The 19,806-nt window shown below is 34.8% G+C and overlaps 1 protein-coding gene across 3 annotated transcripts in view; it reads right to left on the bottom strand.

Annotated features, from left to right (window-relative positions):
- Positions 1-19,806, bottom strand: part of KCNH7 (potassium voltage-gated channel subfamily H member 7) — a 475,457-nt gene that overhangs the window by 49,192 nt on the left and 406,459 nt on the right. For all 3 annotated transcript variants that reach the window (XR_004350664.1, XM_032636900.1, XM_032636901.1), the window contains exons 7-8: positions 14,533-14,932; positions 8,221-8,420 (exon numbers count right to left, since the gene is read on the bottom strand). Coding sequence is in view for 2 of the 3 variants with exons in the window: in XM_032636900.1 (XP_032492791.1) it covers positions 8,221-8,420; positions 14,533-14,932 (600 nt within the window). In the remaining variant the exon portion in view is untranslated. The remainder of the gene's footprint in view (positions 1-8,220; positions 8,421-14,532; positions 14,933-19,806) is intronic.

Here is a 19,806-nt window from a genome sequence, read left to right as displayed (position 1 = left end):
CCATGTGAAGAAAATTTACAGAACTACATTTCAAGCAGATTCAGAGTTTTCTTCCAAATCATATAACAAAACTTAAAACCTAGGAAACTACTTGTACAATCCATAGGTTTAGTGAGACCTTTGTAAAACAGGACAGGATCTCTGAACTGTACAAGAAAAGTTGACTAATTGGATGATATTAAAAAAACAAAAAAAAACTTTACAATTCAAAAGATACCCTAGGCTTCCCTGGTGGCGCAGTGGTTAAGAATCCGCCTGCCAATGCAGGGGACACGGGTTCGAGCCCTGGTCCGGGAAGATCCCACATGCCGCGGGGCAACTGGGCCCGTGAGCCACAACTACTGAGCCTGCGCGTCTGGAGCCTGTGCTCCACAACGAGAGGCCGCGACAGTGAGAGGCCCACGCACCGCGATGAAGAGTGGGCCCTGCTCGCCGCAACTAGCGAAAGCCCTCGCATAGAAACGAAGACCCAACACAGCCAAAAATAAATAAATAAATAAAATTTTATATAAAAAAAAAAAAGATACCCTAAACAAAACCAGCATATTGAAAAGAGATTAGGAACAAATTGCAATATAGATGACAGATAAAGTGTCAATGAACTCTTTGTCTATAAATTATAAAGAGTTCTTAAAAAATGAGAAGAAGGGCTTCCCTGGTGGCTCAGTGGTTGAGAACCTGGGGGACACGGGTTCAATTCCTGGTCCGGGAAGATCCCACGTGCCGAGGAGCAACTAAGCCCGTGCGCCACAACTACTGAGCTTGCGCTCTAGAGCCCGCAAGCCACAACTACTGAGCCTGCGTGCCACAACTACTGAAGCCCGTGCGCCTAGAGCCTGTGCTCCGCAACAAGAGAAGCCTCCACAATGAGAAGCCCGTGCTCGCCACAACTAGAGAAAGCCCGCGCGCAGCAACGAAGACCCAATGCAGCCAAAAATAAACAAGTAAATTAATTAATTTTTTTTTATAAAATGAGAAGAAAAAAGTAACCAAAAACTATGCAAACATGTTATGAATAAGTAATTCATAGAAAAAAAATCTTGATTAACTATTCTTTATTATAATGCTCTGACCTCATTGCTGGTGTTACTTACTGTTAAATATTAAGCACAGCTCATAGATAACACAGGTAAAATCAGAGTTAGAATCTGGGCCAAAGCACCCATCTTAGAAAACACTACTAAGGCCCGATTTTCCCAGCGTCCACATATTGTGACTCACAGTCAAAACTAGATAATGGCTGGACATGGACCTCTATGATTCAAGTACAATAATTACACCTGTGTGGACTGAGTCTTTGGTTTTCCCTCCCACTATGGTAGGTGTTTCTAACTACTGACTTGTTTCAGTTTCGTGTGTATTGTAGAGCACTCTGATCTAAGGAGATGATCAGTAGAGTGGGAAAAATTAGCTACAGCACATATGTAAATGATTTAGCATGGCTCCGGAGCATTAAAATGCACTATATGAGGTGCTGGACCCCAAGTGAGGAAGATTCTTATCAGATGGTCCCTAAGATGAGTGTAGAGTTCTGCTGGGGGTAGCCCACTTGACTAATAGGAGCCCAAGATGCAAACTAAAATAGGTTCTTTAGGAATATCTGGCACGGAAGAGGAATGATTATTTATTTTTTTCCATCCACATTCAACTCCATGGATAGCAATATGTCTAAACCAAGAAAAACACTAAAAATATATGTACTTTTCCTGAGTCTGATGCCTTAAGGCTATATAATCAATTGGATTAGATGAACTACTTGTGCTTATTTTCACCTTTAAAAAATGATTTAGAATATCTGGTATATTGGGTGAAACTTTACATATCCATTTTCAATATAAATCCTCAGGCTATTGGTAATGTCTCAGAAAATTCTTTAACTAAAGTAAATATTGGACTTTTATTTTGGGAGAAATTGTGAATGGTTTGATTTTATTAGGTTTGATAAGTGCTGAGTTCCTCTAATATTTTAATTTAATGGACCTAAATTCATATTTCCAAAGAATATTTTTAAAGTGAACTTTGATGTCTCTAGTTTTTATTATTGGCTAAACCTGTGTTGAGTATTAATTGATCCTAAACTGAATTGAGTTTGAATTACTCCTGTGCTTCTACTACTCCAAAGAAAGTATTTGGTAACACATCACACCCTTGAGCATAAGAAATTACACTCGAGTCCTGTTTGAATAGTACCATAAACTTTAAAAAGTTGATAAACAACTTGAGATATCATTTCCACCATCCTACTACTGTGAGAGGAACATTATTAACAAATGGAGACGCTGAAGCATAGAAGTGTGTTCATTGCCTCAGCATGGTATCTCTGCAATGACTCTTTTTCATGTGTAAAGCCCCAGACCATGCTGTCATTATTTTTCTTGACTCAGGAATGGCTAAAGATCAGATCCCACTGTTGATGAACTTGCTTTGCATTAAAACAGCACGGTGTCAGATGTAAATAAGTCTTTCTTGTTGATGGTTGGAGACCAGGCTGAAGTGACCATCATCATTTGTGAAACATGATTGAGCATATACAATATGTAACCTGAAAATACCAGATGCTTGTCTTAAGCTTGATATTGTTCATGTCAGGGGGCTCCAGATGGTATTTGCTGTGTTCTGTGGCATTTTTGAGACTTTAGGATAAATAGCCTTGGGGAAAAATAGGAAGGACACGTGACTTGCCCTTTCTTAAGCACCTGTGGTTCAGGTACTGGCTACAGTTGGTAAGTGTGTGTGTTAATAGTAGATTTCTTGTGAGCGCAAAATTTTACTACCTATCCCGTTTTTGCAGAGCCAGGCAATTCCTATCAACTAATCAGCATGGAGATGAAAACATCTTTTAAGGTGCATTGTAAACAGCATTACTTTAATTCCACTCCTAAGTAGTAACTAAGTATTTCGTTACAGAAAACTAAAAGATGTCACCAGTCCTCGGGGTCATTATCTTTTAAATGCAGGTTTTTGCCAATCTCCATGCTCCCTTTTTAAATGGGTGGATTTACTTGTTAGGCCATTTGGACCTAGGTGTAGAGAAGAAGCGTATGTCTTTCAAATTAGGCAATATTTGTAAAGCTTTCTGTACCTTGACTGCTAATTTTGAACCGATGCTTTTTTGTTAAAACTATTACTGGTCAAATAAAAAATATCAATCTAAATTGTAGGCTCACCTATGCAAAAATTGTATTATGCTGTTTATATCTTTAAACACGAGTGATTTTATTTTCTGAAGACTTCTTGAAAACAGGGTCCCCATTGGAGGGGTGGTCAGACATGAAGGGCATCATATTTGTAGTCATTTTATTTTAGCTCTATGATGAACTAGTCAAAGGTTTTTCATTGTATTTATCAACTTCAGTATATAAGGGTCATTAGAAAAAGGTAAAGGGGGATAAAAATATTATGGTAGAGACAAGCCATGCTATTTTATAAATTTTGCTTTCCTATGGGGTTTAATGTCACAAGGATTATTTTATCTGAGTTGCTTAATTGGACATACTGAAAGAGCTTGAAATGACATTTCACTATGGTGTATCAAAACAGGACATGAGTGGAGTGTATTTGAATGTGAAGGTCTGGCACAGATGAAGTTATTTAAATCAGTATAGAGAATGGATGCAACAAAATTTTTGATGGAGTAGAGTTAGATTGTAGATGCAGGTTAATATTAGTAGTTACTAGTTAAATAGATAGTAGTTAGTAGTAGTAGTAGTAAGCAGTTAGTAGTAGTAGTTATGGTCAGTAGTCAGAGTTAGCAGATAACAGAGGAGCAGGAAAAGAGTCATGGAAGGAAATGAAATCAGATTTTTATTAAAATGCTCCTTAGAAATAACATCAGCCTCATGAAGTAGGAATTTCTATTAAACAATATGTCATTCTTCATTACTTTCCTTTCCGTTTTGATTGGCTTTGCTGGGTGGGTCCATGATAAGGGTATGTTTTGTCACTCAGAGTCCTACTGGGATTCTAAGCAATTTTAGCCGACTAGGTTGACTCTTGATTGAAATCTCTAAAAATTCTCCCTTGTTCAACTCTTCTCCTATCTTACACCTTCTCCTTTCTGAGGAATTCATTTAGTCTCTGCTTGATCAAGGAGACTGGACCATGTAGTACAAGTACCATTGGGTCTTCCCCTTTATTCCTCAAAACCAATTCATTGGTTTTGAGGAATGGCCGTCACCATTTTTCTTTTCTCCCCTGCTTATCTTTAAGGAAACCTCACCAATCTGCCTTGCTGAAGAATTTATTTCTCTTCCTAGGTTCTTATTCCAACTCCTTTCTACAACTGTTTCCCAAATTCTTCTCCATTAATGTCCCAGACTAAAAAAATACTCAATTGTCCCCCTTTCTTCCTAAAATAAATGAAACAAAATTGTTTCTGGATTACCTGCCTTAATTCTGCCCTGGATGTCACAAATATGTGCCTCTATTCCTGTCCTTGTCTTTACCTGAAATGATCCCCTTGGGTTCTCTGCCTTCCACAGTTCTATCACTCACTTAGTTCTGTGGTTTTTGAATAATATTCGAAGCAGAATAAAATGTTCCATGAAGGAGACTCAGAGGGAACAAGAGAGTAGGCAGCAGGCAGATTAGACTCTACATCCTCAAGCAGAAAAACTCCCATGATAATTGTTTTACACATTTAGCAAATGCAGTTTTGGCGCTTTAAAACTATTTGAAAATGACATGTTGAATGAAATTGCTGAGAGGTTAAGTGACTTGTCCAAGAAAAGTGGCGTATTGAGAACTGGTACTTGGGTCTTCTGAATTTTTATTCTGTATTTTTTTCTATTATTCAGGCATTACTAGGGGGGCATTTTTGGGTAAGGAATAACATTTTTCATTGAATGTTCATAAAGGCTTTTCTTCCATGCAAATATAACTTAAAATTATGGAGTGGTTTCTGTCATAGGTGATTTATTTCTCTCCATCCAGAATGATGGATAGACCATGGTTATTGGTGCCTTTATTCATTCAAGCCATGCTCCTCTGTGTGCATGGCTCAATTCTACAATGACATGGAAGGTGATTTTCTGTGTCTGGCAATGTTGTAACTAAAATCACTGTTGGATAATGTCTGAAAGTTTCAGCTTGGGTTATAAGAAAGCTTTAACTTGGGGAAATTCGTTGAGATGCTTTCAGTCCTAAGCTGAGAAAGTATTGCAGAAGGGAAAGGATTTTCCGGACTTGACCTAGGGACATTTTTGAGCTAATTTTTACTACTCCTAAGCCTGACATAATATGCAGAAGAACACCTTCCTTTCACCAGCTTCATTATCCTGACCACTTTCCTTTTGCAACCTGAACCATTTGGTTCAACTGAAAGGAAACCCATAAGTGTTCCCAGAATGCTTTTGGTTCTGGAACATTCTGGTAATAGCTGTTTCACAAAAAGCAAAAGATGCAGGGAATAAGAAATATGGCTACATATTATTTCTTATGGAGTAAGGAATACGGCTACAATTCTTTCTTATGTTTTGTGATCTATCAAGGAATCAAATATTTTGGGTTATGAAAAATAATTTTAGGTCAATTAACAGAGTGTGACTGAACATCTTATACTTCATTTGGACATGGTTAAACAGCAAAAATGACCTGAAATGTTTCATGAGAAATTATGTTTAAGGTTATACTTAAATGATATAACATGGAATGCTGATGTAAAATACAACAGTTTGATGTACTTTTATGTATCACAATACATAAAGTTAAATCACTTTAAATTGTTATTAAATTACAATTTAGTTGACAATAAACTAACAAGACAGGGATTTAACGATGTGCTGTTAGAGGTAAAAAATCCACTTAGATTTTTTTTTAACCTCTCAATAGTCTAAGAGTACAGTTGCTTTATTCTAATCAACTTTCTTTTGCACATTGTTCTTAATTAGCAAGCATCTTCCATTTGCTGAGTTTTCAGAGTTATGTTGCACTTTGATTTTTTACTCACATTGCAGTCACAAGATGAGAAATGTAGACATTGTGTACAAACAAGAAGTTCGTGCAAAGTCAAGCTCTCAAAACCACATGCAAGACTTAGTGGCACATGGTTTAGAGCTCACACACTCCAGGATCATGTGAGACAGGCATGCAGATGAGAGGAAAGAAAAGCACCTACATCATGAAAATAGAGGATGATGAAAGAGAATGACATTTTCTTTATGACAGTTATCTAATGCAAACCGTATACCCATAACCTTTACCAGAGTGAAGGAAGGGGCAGATAAGTGACTTTTTGTGGGGAGGGGGAAACTTTATATAAACGTTATTAGAGGTCAAGTCGTTGTTAAAGTTAAGGATTTCTATTCTGTACTTGGCCTCTTCCAAGTTATCTTTCGCAGTTTCTTGCCTTGTATTTCCTCTGCTACATCATGCAAAAAAAATCAGAACTAACATTGGAAATCATTTAACAAGCTCTAAACCTGACAGATAACAAGGGTGATCTCCACAATTTACACGAGAATTAAATTGGATATAAATACCTCCTGTTCTTACCGGTGGGTGTTGTGATTCCATGTATTAAGGTGTGAAGCAGACAGGAAAGAGATAAATCTTTCATAAGTACATTGTAAATAGGCAAGTGGTATATAAACCATATTCATAGGTAATAGAGTCAAACAATGAAAGGTAAATAGTTTTCACAAAATAGACTTTATCACACAAAAAAATGGCCACGAAACTAGAGTTATATGGAGAGGGGAAGTAAAATAAATAATTGTTTTACTACGGTTATTGAAATAATCTGGCAGTATGGAACAACAAAATTGAGCGACATGTGTTTTGATTAAAAATTCTTGACACTGCTTCAGCCAACCCAGCATTAGAGAATCCCCAATAGTTTCTGAATGCTGATATCTTCATTAAACAATAATATGGATGGAAGTACATAAAAGTGACCAATTTGTAGGTAATTTCTTATGAGATTAAAGTGTTACCTTGGTGAGATCAATTTATCAAATGAATTTTCACAAGTAACTTTGGGATAATCAGAAATAACTCATGGGATTCAGTTATGGCTTTGTATGAAATGTGCTGATTGATTAGCTCTTCAAATTAAAAATTTTATGATGGTGTGCCCTTACTTCTCCATCAAATAAATCATGCACAGCTATGATAAACATCATATAAAAATATATCTTTCAAACTGGGCAATATTTGCAATGCTTTCTGTACCTTAACTGCTAATTTTGAACCTTTTCTTTTTTTGTTAGGATATTGCCGATCAACTTTTAAAAAGTCAATCTAAATATCGCATAGGCTCACTTATGCAAAAATTGTATCATGCTGTTGATGTCGTTAAATTTTAAAGATTCCATTTTCCGAAGAATTTTTAGAAACAGGATCCTTGCCCAACGGAGAAGTAGCTAGATGGGAAGGTACTATAATTCTAATTTTTTTAAAATAGGTCTATGATATGCTATATAGCTTGTATTTATCATATAATTTATCTTTAGTAGTCAATCTCTATAGCCAAATAGCTAGGTCAAAAAGATGTATGCAATTCTCCTAATAATAAAAGAAGTTCTTTGGATCAGTTAATCTTATTAGTTGTATTGATTTTTGAGCACTGATAAAGGAGGGAAGGGTTATGAAAAGTGATTGTTGATGTTGAATTTGCTTGAGTTATGAAGGAATCCATATTTCCCCCTTGAAAGGAAAGATGCATTAAACCAGGTACAGTAAAAGGGCACATAGTTAATTGATTAAAATATAGAAAAATTGTCCTTAACAGAAACATGAAACTTCCTATTATAAAATGTTTATGGTATACTTAAGCTCCTTAACCTCTCCCACAAATCCTCAAAATGTCCTATTTTTAAAAAATATTTCTGTTTGGGGGCATTATAGTTATTATTGTTTACTTGTAATGTCTTAATGCACATGGGTCCACCTATTTTTTGGGGTGCTTGGCAGCTAAGCCAAGTGGTGAAAGCCCAAGTCCCAACTTAGCAATGCTCTCCCCTAACCAGAAGTGGGAGCTCTAATACACACAGTTATATCAGTTTGCATCATGTTATAATGCCTTCGCCACACAGTGTAACTAGATATAGCACCATGCAATGCCATGAATTGAGAATGAAAGACTATCTCCAGGGGAGAAAATAAACATCCGAGAGAGGGAAACAAAAGCAAGGGGTTCAAAGCTGGTGAGACTGGCTTATCCATTTTGGCTGTAGCTATAACGCCTGAGGGGCTCCAGTTTTGGAAAACAGAAATACGTACCATGTTCATGTCAATGCCATTGGTGTAAGTCCATGCATGCTGGAAATATTCTTCAAGCCGTTGCCTCAGAGGGTTGGGGATTTGGTGAAAGCGAATGAACTCTTTTACTCGCAGCATCTGCATGTGGTACCTGGCAGTTCCGGAGTATAGTCTTTGGATAATTGCTGATACGTTCCCAAAAATGCTTGCATACATTAGTGCTGGATTGGATAAAAAACAAAGTTATGGGGGAACAACTGCACTTGGGGATATTATATCTTGTCAGAATCTCAAATATGTAGATTTTTATTATCTCAATCCGTTTGTGAGGGTTTACCACTGGCCCTAGGGGAACAAAGAAGTCAAGTCAAAACTATTGTAAAATTTATAATTTTGATGGTAAATTTGGAGAGGAAAAATATACAAATTCCCCATGGATTCTCTATATATTCAAGTAGAAACTCAGACTGCTTACAATATCAACCTGTAACCAACCTAGACTGTTGACTAGAGATAAAATGTGTTTAAAATAAACATTTCATTTGTAATGTAATAAGAAGGTATGTCATGGGGTTACCACACAGATCTGTTTTCTGGAAGTGGAGTAAAAATGATAATTTTTAAATTGTGACAACTCTACCTTAGCCTCAAAGCTAACCTTGCAATATTATAAACCTACTATAAATTTTAAGATTATTCAGAAGATTTTGGATTTCCTAAGGAATAATAAATTGTTTTAAGGAACTCAGTTTCCTTAGAATGTTTATTTATATGTAATTTTTAATCTATTAAAATTCATTTTTACAGTATTTCTATATGAGAAACAGATATCTTTGGCTTAGACTGTGAGAATATAGTTTTTTTTTTTAGAGAAAGATAGAATACCTCTTTGTTCTTTCATCTATGGGAAGAAAAAAACTAACATTCAATACTTAGAATGCCCTTTTTAAAGCTTCCAGGGCTAAATATTTATGATTTAACATAAGCTTTTTAAGCATCTTGTCTTTCTTTTTAAATTTGTATTTAGTTTCTAATAATCGTAAGAAAAATACTATATACTGTACAGAAAGTCACATGATGATACAAGCCCTATGTCTTGACCTTTGGACATGTGTCAGACACTTAGAGAGGAGGTAACACACATTTAAGGCACTGGAACTGCAAGGTACCAAGTAGGTGGGGAAAAAAACCCAACAACTCCTTGAAGTGTTTATTTCAACAATATCCAACCAACATATTTTTTTCCCCAACACGTCTTACAAATCACTACCTATATAAAACACTTCATCACTTTTAAAGTAGATGTTGGCCAGATTCAGTCTGTGTTTTAAAATGACTTATCTTCTTGGTCATTTGTTTTTTTTTCCATCTTATTTTTGTCTCTTGGTTAGCATGGTCCTTGTTTACCATAGAAGTCCCAGGTAAGAGAATGTCCCAGACAAAGAGGCAGCCCTTTATTTTTAATCTATTTAAAGGGATAAAAACTGGGGAGATCTATAGGGAGGCTGAACTGGGATTTGTGAAAGACAGTAATTCTCATTAAGGTAGAAAAGCTGTTTAGGTAGCATCTTCCACAGGGGGGCGGAAAAACAAAACCTGGGCCTAATTTGAGTAAATGCATAGTTGATTAAGAAGGGAGTTAGCAATACTTGTCTGAAATGGATTTCTGTGATTCAAGGAGATTCATGTGAGAAATACGTCCTACTCTGCCTAATTTTAGTGTTGGAAATATTTATGCCTGTTGTTAGGTGTCCAAAGTACCTACCATGTTCTCAGGAAATAGTTTAGCTAGTACAGATTTTCACTTGATTTAATTAGAAGGCACATAATCAGTGCTAGTTATCTTACTTAAACCACATAATTATGCAAAGAAGAGTCAGGGAAAACATTCTTATTTTGTTTTTAATAAATACTGTGGTTTTAACTCCATACTGCCATAAAAATGAACCAAACATTAGTTTGGATCATAAACACGTATTTCCACTCATTGACAGGATGGCAAAAATCTAGATTATAAGTACATAGTTGAATACATGAATAGTGTATATTTTTCTAAGGGAATTCTATGCTAATGGATTTTTAAATTATAATAAAGGCATACTTTTTTTTCTATTTTTTAGGAAGCAAACGGAGCTAAAGTCTGTAAGCCAGAGAGAAGCACAAAATGATTATATTCTGTATACGTTAATCAGTTAATGCCCATCGACCGGCATAAAATATGACTCAAAAGCAAGTTGGCAGACTATATAGGCATTTCTTTCAACTCAGTATTTTGTTTAGCTTTCCTTAATAGAAAATTCTTCCTTCACCAGAATGGTTTGTTTTACGTTGCAGTATTATAAAAATAAAACAGGTATAATTTAAAACGTCAGCACACCACACTCAAAATCTGAGATGCCCACCAAACTAATGAACTTAGGGTCACTGGGTAATAGCTGAAACACGCTGATAGAACAAATACACTTGCTTTTCTACCTAGTACACAAACTTAAAAAAATTTTAACTTAAAGAAATAAATTTTAGTGATGAGTAATTTAGATATAACAAAATGAATCTATTGTAAATGTATAGCTCAGTTAGTTGACAAACGTATACACCTCTGTTAGCACAATCAAGATATAGAACATTTTCAACATCCCCAAAAGATTCCTCTATGTCCCTTGGCTGTCTGCCCACTGGTTTCTAGGTTGACTCTAGACAACCACTGAGCTCCTTTATGTCATCACAGATTAGTTAGCATTTCTTAGAATTTCATGTAAATAGAATCATAATGTACATATTCATTTGTGTCTGACTTCTTTTTGCTCAGCATATTGTTTTTGAAATTCATTGTTTCGTATGTATCAGTAGTTTGTTCTTTTTTTAATTGATGACTAGATTTGCATCACATGGCTCTACCACAGTCCATTTATCTCTTCTGTTGAGGAAATCTCACTGTTTCTAGTTTTTGGCTATTATGAATAAAACTGCTATGAACATTTGTGTACAAGTCTTTGTGTGGGCATATATTTTCGTTTCCCTTTGAAACATCTAGGAATAGGACTGCTGATCTGTGTGGTATGTTTAACTTTATAAGGAACTGCCAAACTATTTCCCAAAGATGGTGTGATTTTACATTCCCACCAGCGATATTTGAGAATATCAGTTGTTCCTCAACCTTTCCAACATTTGGTATTATCTTATTTTAACCATCACAGAGTTTTAATTGCATTTCCCTGATGACTAATAACATCTTTTCATGTATTTATTGGCCATTAATATGTCTTGTTTTGTGAAATGTCTGTTTAAAATCTTGCTCAGTTTTACATTGTCTTATTACGGAGTTGTAAGAATTCTTGATATATGCTGAATAAAGGTCCTTTTTTAGATCTAACTATTGAGAATATTTTCTTCCAGTCTATCATTTTCCTGTTCCCTTTCAAAGTGTCCTTTGAAAAGTTGAAGTTACTAATTTTGATGAAATCCAAATGCCTGTATATTTTGTTCAGTTTTCTGTTATTTAAAAAAAAAATTATAGGGGTATGGTAAGGTTTCAGTTACTCCATCATGGTTAAAAGCAGATATGCAATAACTTTTTTTTACATGTTATAAAAAGATGTTTGTCAAGCAGGTCAGAGATGAAATACATTTGCCTTTGGATACTGATTTATGTGTTTTTAAATTTAAATGTATATATTATATTTATAATATTTGAATAAAGATATAAACTTATATATTAGAACACATAGATATAAATATGTGAGCATAGCTTGTATTCCTATTTATTTAATGGCCGCTTACATTTTTCTTTAGTTTTCGTCTTGAATTTTGTATATGTGTATATTTTTAAAAAGAATTCTCTGGTTACTGTTCTCTGTACACATTCAGCAGCACAACTGGTGACTGTCTTTGCAAATAGATGCTTTTAAAAATGTATCTATAGGTATTTGTGTTATTTGAATTTAATTAGATGATAGCTTTAATGTTTAATTTTTAGTTTCCTTGAATTATATTGTTGTAAGAGGGATTGTACATTGCTTTGCTTTCTACAACTTTGCTTCAAACTTTTATTTTAGAATGAAGATTAGTTTTAAAGAAGCTTAGGGATAATGAGAGTTCAACTTGATAACTAGACTATATCAACTTTAACGTGCAGTAGTATATATACAAAATTTTACATTATATTTTGGATATTTTATTTTTAGGTTTAAATCAAGTCACTCATGTAACTGAGGCGTATGTACTTAGTATAAAAATATAGCCAAATACAGAAAACCAAATCATTTTCTAATACAGTTGGATCTAAATGGAAATATCATGTGTAGATATACACATATACATCAAATGGCTAAGAAAATTTCAAGGCATGCTATTATTGCTAAGTTTCTAGTCTTATTTTACCTTTTATGGCATAATAGCTCATGATAGAATTCTCTAGGAATATCTATAAACTTTTTCCTATGTGACACTAAGCTTTACATAATCCCGTTTTGATTAAGTTTTGTACAAGCAAGTCCATTCATATAAAAGATATTATGTGGAATATGGATGTATCTTAGTCTACTCAATTAACAAGAGTGCTTTCTCTTTTCTTAAAAGATAGAATTCATCTGCAGGAAACAAATACTCTTCCTAAAGAATCAATAGAAATAGGCTAGTGCCACTTTTAAAAAAAGAAGTCAGGAACACAGAAAGGAAGGAAAGAAGGAAGGAAGGAAGGGAGGGAGGGAGGGAGGGAGGGAGGAAGGAAGGAAGGAAGAAAAGAAGGAAAGAAGGAAGGAAAGAAGGAAGGAAGGAAGGGAGGGAGGGAGGGAGGGAGGGAGGAAGGAAGGAAGAAAAGAAGGAAGGAAAAAGACAGGAATAAAGGAAGAATAAAAACTGCCAATAATTTCCTGATTTAAGGATTAGAGATTGGGTATAGAGCAAGTAAAGAACTGAGTTCTCTTTAGTTTAAAATAATTCACATTGATAAACAGTACTATGTATTTCACTTAATCCTCACAAGCGGTAAGGATTCCTAAGTGGTGAACACGTTAAACTTCAATGCACTTAAAAAATTCTTCCTTGCAAATTCTAAGTTTCAAGATGCAAGTTCTGTTTTCTTTAAAAAGAGTATACATACATATATATATATATTTTTTTTTTCTATACGGGTGTATAAATAATTAAAAACAGACATTTTTCTTTTTTTTGTTACCAATGCCACTGAAATTGATAACCACTATAAAGTATTAACTAGCAGTTTCAATCACAGAGTGGGACTGTGTTTGTTCTGAAAGATTCAGTCTCTCTGGAATGAATTTTTCTATTTTTTCAAGTGGGCCTCACTTCCATTTCCTTCTGAGTGCAATTCTACTTTTGTGTTTGTGGCAAGACTTGGTCTGAATTTGCAGAATATCTTAAGTTATTTAAATAGAATGTTATCTGCCTATACAATCTTACTAAAATAAAAACACCAAGACACATATATGAAAAGTAAATTTTAAATACAGTGAACAATAAACTGGGTGAATCTACTTAAGTTTCATAAATAAAGCTTATCTAAGCACATTTTATTAGACAACATGTTAACATTTAAAAATTAACTCTCTGGATCTACTTTCTAATTTGTATGCAATGTAAGGATGATGCTCTTTTTCAAGCTTTAAAAATCCACCATGCTTTTGTCAACTGCTGTCTGCTATCAGCAAGGTTATCTTTAGTGGTTCCACAGTGTGATTTTTTAAAAAAATATTTATATTAAAGTATCTTTAGTTTTACACAGAATTTTTTTCTTATTCCAAAGACTATACCTTATAAATGATGCTCATGTCATTACCCATTGTAGGGTAAAGGGCAGTCACTTAGGTCCCTGACATAATGTCACAGGGAAAGGAATTTTTAGTCAATGACAGGGGGGAAAATATATATATATCTGTATGTATGTGCATATGTATGAAAGGTTAGCTTACATTATATTAGTAGGGTGATATTTATATATCTATATCTATAGATACGTAAATATAAGCTAGTCTTTCCCATTCTAATCTGGCCTCAGTTTGAAACAGAAAATAACCATTAGTAGTAAATTACAGACATGTTTTTACATCAGTAAACGTGAACTGCAAGTCTCAGTTCCTGAATCCCAAGATCCATGTCATTCCAGTTTTATGCTCCTGAGGTCATGAAAGACCTTTGGTGTCTCCCCTTCACAGAGAGAATCAGATCTGATAGAATATAATACCCGTATATTTAATCCTAGTATTTCTACAACTTTCTATAATTTTTTTCTTTGCCTTATTCTGAATGTTCTAGAGATATCAATTTTCTGATATTATTTTATCCTAATAGATAACAAAAGAGAAATCTACTTACAGCCAATCAACATGACACAAATTGAAAAGATTTTCTCCGAATTGGTGTTAGGCGACACATTCCCAAATCCTACGCTCGTTAAACTGCTGAAGGTAAAATAAAGTGCTGTGACATATTTGTCTTTAATGGACGGCCCAGAACTTGAGTCACTGTCATTGTAACGTTTCCCAATTTGTTGTCCTAAGGAATCCAACCATCCGATTTTGTCAGTCAGGTAGGGCCTTTCTACGTTCCCAATCGCATACCAAATGCAAGCCAGCCAGTGAGCAATCAGGGCAAATATACACATTAAGAGCATTAGAACAGCAGCCCCATATTCTGAATATCGATCAAGTTTTCGGGCCACTCTCACAAGACGAAGGAGTCGAGCTGTCTTCAAAAGACCAATTAACGTTGTTGTCTGTGGAAATAAATGTGCATGGTCAGAAACAGTTGGTAAACAATTCAGTGTATGTTCCTGTGAAGCAAAGTAAGTAGAAACAGGTTACAACAATATGGTAGCACTGAAGACGACTACGTATTTGAATGAAGTATTAAGGTTAGTCGTTGTTTTTTTTTTCTTAATTTTACACCTGCTTTGGAAAGTACCTTGAAAGTTTGTAGTACATTAATTCAGTATCTTGGCATGTAAGACTTATGGGACAGAGGCTCTATCTGCTTGGTTTCATGCTCTAACCACATGCCTGGCACATAATGAATACTCAGTAAATCATTCATTCACCGACAAACATTCCAGAGTGTTACTGGTGGGCCTACCAAGGGCCACACACTGGGATTATAGTATTGAACAAACAGTCATGGTTACTTTTATAATAGAAAAAGACATTTATTTGCTAGACAAAGTGTCTTATGAAGTGAAACAAGGGCTACTGTCTGTTGGGGAGAGATACATATTTTTAAAATAAACATATAATAAGATCATTTCAGAGAGGGAAGAGTGTGATGATGATAGTAAAACAGAGTGATATGATAGAGGATGTTCAGGGGCTTGGGTTGGGATGGGGACCACTTTAGAAAGGAAGACCAAAGAGAATCTTGCTGGGGGGCTGACATTAGAGTTTAGAAGTGTTTGAATAATGCGAAGGAACTAGTCAAGAAGGCAACTGGGAAACTTATTGGATGACTGCACGCATGCATGAAGTACTATATTTAAATTCATTTTTTCTTCCTAAATGTGTTGAATTGATAAATTGTTTCTTGATATCCCGATGATATTATGTGTTTTGCTTTGGGGTATGATATGTGTAACTAACTGCATGATTATTACTGACCAGGTATCTAATGATAGGACACTTCTATATAATAACAGGATACTTGACTGGTTGTTTGGATTTGAAATCTGATAAGTACAAATTACAAGTTCATTTCTTGGGTTTCCTAAATAATGTCAACTATAAGTACTATATAATTCACAGGGCATATAATTATTCCATAGTTACATGGTGTTTACCAATCAATTATTGAGTCATTTTGTGTTTATTGTTGTTGTTTATTTCTCAAAGTACATCCATCTATGTTAAGAACACATATTTTAATTAAAGAAATAGCATGTGGTGTAACTATCACCCTATATCTTCATATTGACTTGGTGGAAAAAGAGCTCCAAATATCAAGAAAATATTTTCATTAACATTCTATAATAAGTGTTATAGTTTTTTTTCTTGTGCCAGAGTGGTCACAAGGGAAGGGAAGATTTCTCAGCCTCCCCTGACTTCTTTTCAGTTAGTATTCAAATCCTCTAGAGATGAGAGGAGCTTGTGTAGTTGAGATGTTCTTACCACAATTGGATTCTGGTCTTTGCTCATTTAGGGATGGGTGGAGAGGTGAGTCTTCTGTTTCCAAAGCTGAGTTATTATTCTTCAGGGTGCAATAAGGGAAACAGTATTTTCTTCATCACAAATTTAAAATTATATCTCTTTAAAGAATGAATGGTGAGTTTAAGTGAGTATGAGGTGTTTTCCTGGGAGAGATGTCAACTTTCCACTGTTTGTATTGTCAGTTTTTCAGCTTAGCAGTTATGAGTTAGAGCTTCAGAACAAACTTAGGTCTGAAATTCTGCTTCCATACCAGTGTGTCACCTTGGACAAGTTATTTACTTAATCTCTAAGTGTCAATTTTTTCATCTGTAAATGGTCATAATAATAACTCCTTCTAGGGTTGTAAGTAATACCCAGTAAATTTTAACTGTGTTTTTATTTGAATATCCCACACACTTTCGCTTCCATCACTAAGCAGGAACTTTATATTGTAAAATGGGTTGACAGAGCTATATATTTTCCAAACGTGTTACTTTGATAGCTGGAATTTCAAATGGAGGCTTTTGGACACTGGTCATTCAGCTCCCTATGGAAGCTGCAGGGATTTTTAAAGACAAGAACGTCATCTAGATTCATTGACTACTCAGACTCTGGTAACAGAAATCACCCTGGTTCAGCGTAACTCCATTTCTACATTTCACAGCTTAAGTTTGCATGTTTATTTTTCCTCCTAGCTTGGTTATCTATTTACTTGTGTTGAGAAATCAGAAATATTTGAGGGTTATTATTATTTGATTTATTATCAAAACTGCCTTTCATTGGAACAATATTTCTGAACCTCAAAATAAATCACATATGATGACATTTCTATAGGTATTTGGTTAACGAAGAGAAATGCTTCAAAACAAATGAGCTGTTTTAATAACATATTGTGATAAAAAGTACTAATGACTCTTCTGGCTGCAAAGATGGTAGAGTAAAGTGACGTTATGAAAAGAAAAGGAATCAAATCTGCTGTATATGCCACTTCCCTTCTTTTTGCCTTCCCCCCAAAGAAACCTCTGGTGTTTCTTCTAGAGTTATGTCAGAATGAGGTGAAACCTAGATGACAGTAAGTTAAGATAAATAAATATAATATATAACAACACACAAATGACCTCTTTTCTGGACCAAAAAAGTTTTAAGAAATAAGGTACATGTTGAAGTCTCAAGCCAGCTGACACAAAATAACTGCAGAAGGAGGGGGAGATGGAAAAGAAAAGGGAGAGGGAGAGTATAAGGGTCGGGGAGAGAGATTACTTTCAGCTGCATCATAAGGATGAATGAATATTGACCTCAACAGTCAAAGCCATTCTCTTGTGATTCTGTAACGTGTACCCAAGCATAACTACATATGCTAGTTTGACAATGTAACAAATGACTTGGGCTTTTTTCTGTTGTTATCAAGATGCTGCTAACATGCCTGGGCATTCTTCCTTAGCTACAGTTGTGTACAGCACACCTTGTAGATGACACTTAGGCTTGCAATAACTCTTTCTTCTTCTTTAAATGTCTCTTTAAAGATTTAAGGCATTTTGCCCCAGATTACACAACAGAGAGAAGTGACTGCACCAAAATCTCAGAAAAAGTAGACTAAAAAATGATCCATCGGGGCTTCCCTGGTGGCGCAGTGGTTGAGAGTCCGCCTGCCGATGCAGGGGACACGGGTTCGTGCCCCGGTCTGGGAGGATCCCGCATGCCGCGGAGCGGCTGGGCCCGTGAGCCATGGCCGCTGAGCCTGCGCGTCCGGAGCCTGTCCTCCGCAACGGGAGAGGCCACAACAGTGAGAGGCCCGCGTAACGCATAAAAAAAAAAAAAAAAAAAAAAAAATGATCCATCTCCTCTTTCAGATTTGTTGGAGGCTGTTAGTCTCCATAGTTTAGTTCAACGAGCTACTATCTTTGTATTATCTGCAAGTCAGAAATGGGACCAACAACTACCTTATAATTGTAGTTGTTGGCTGATTAGAATATCTTCAGAATGCATGGTTATCTCACAGTATATCTAATTTCATGTAATATCCAGACATGAAAATCGGTTTTTTTTTTCATTTTTTGAAAATAGAAATAAAACTATCCTTAAACTAATGACAACAACTTTTAAATTGTAGAGGTAAAGAAGTTTCTCTTAGGTGGTATTTATTGAACTTTTCACTGGTAGACAAATATTGCCTTTATTGTTACTTTTGGTAGAGACTGAAAAGGCATAAAAGCTCACTGGAGGTAAGTGTAATCATTATTATGAAATATAAAGACATCATGATAAGAAATAAGATCTAGAAAACGGTTAACTATTTTGCAGTAGATTGAAACAAGGTCAACTGTTTTCCAGTCCTGCCCATGAATATATAGCAAAGGAGATAATAATAAACTCTAATAGGTCAACTCTCCACCTCATCAGTGCCCATGCCATCTCAAAATTCAACTCCTTCACTGTGATTGAATGACATCTCAAACTCTTTTTTCCTGAATGCCACAGTAAAGAAGGCCTACTTGACTTTCATTTTGTCAGAATTTTCAAAAAATGTAAAATGATTCTTCCTCTGAAAATTTAATTATTCAAATTTCTGAGTAGCTGATGAATATCATCGAATTTCAATTTTTAAAAATTGTACCCACATCCATAGTTCATTAAAGCCCTAGGTACATTTTTTTATATTGAGGTAAAAGTTAGTTTCCTTTATTAAGTATGACTTTCTTAACTGAACTTTATAATAAAAATATATACTCTAAACAACTACAATTTTGTCAGTATGTTAGATACTATACTAGACCCAGACTCAAGAAAACTATGTGATTTTTTTTTTTACTAGACAATTCATAATAGTTCAGGCATTCTCTCTTAATGTAAGCGGAATTCTTTTTTGAAGAGCTGAAATTAGAATAGGTGATTTCTTATCAGTAGTAAACAACTCTCTACTTAAGAATAAGTTTGTTAATAGTTAAACTGAGAAAGCATCATCAATAAGAGAAAATCTCATGCTCAAGAATTTTTCAAAATAATTTTGAAAAATAATTCTTTCTTTTTAGTAAGCATTTTCAAATATCTTATATTTAAAATGTTTTATTTCAGAGGTTTACTCTCTAAAATCTTTGCCTATAGTTAGTGGATAGAATTATTCTTTTATAAGTGAGGAAATATAAGTACGTGATCTTTGGTTTTACCTACAGGTTGTTAGGATGAATTGTCATTGAAACTTTCTACTTAATCCATCATTCTGTCCTCTTTGTCAAGTAATATTTGGGTACAAATGGGGAAAAGGGAACACTTAGTGAGTAATACATTTCATAACTCCACACTCATGTTTTATTTTAGATTTCATTTCTATTCCCTCTAAGTTCTGGTACTTGTATTCATCATTCAATAAATTGCCCAATAAAACTCAATAGTATTGAAACTAGTTTCTATTTGTTTTGTTCAGCTTGAGTCACACTATTTCAATATTTCTAAAACACATTCACTACTACAATCAAAGAGC

The sequence above is a fragment of the Phocoena sinus genome, chromosome 7 (assembly GCF_008692025.1).
Source record: "Phocoena sinus isolate mPhoSin1 chromosome 7, mPhoSin1.pri, whole genome shotgun sequence".
NCBI lineage: Eukaryota > Metazoa > Chordata > Mammalia > Artiodactyla > Phocoenidae > Phocoena > Phocoena sinus.
Note: the sequence above shows the minus strand (reverse complement) of the source record. Positions and strands in the feature narration are given on the sequence as shown.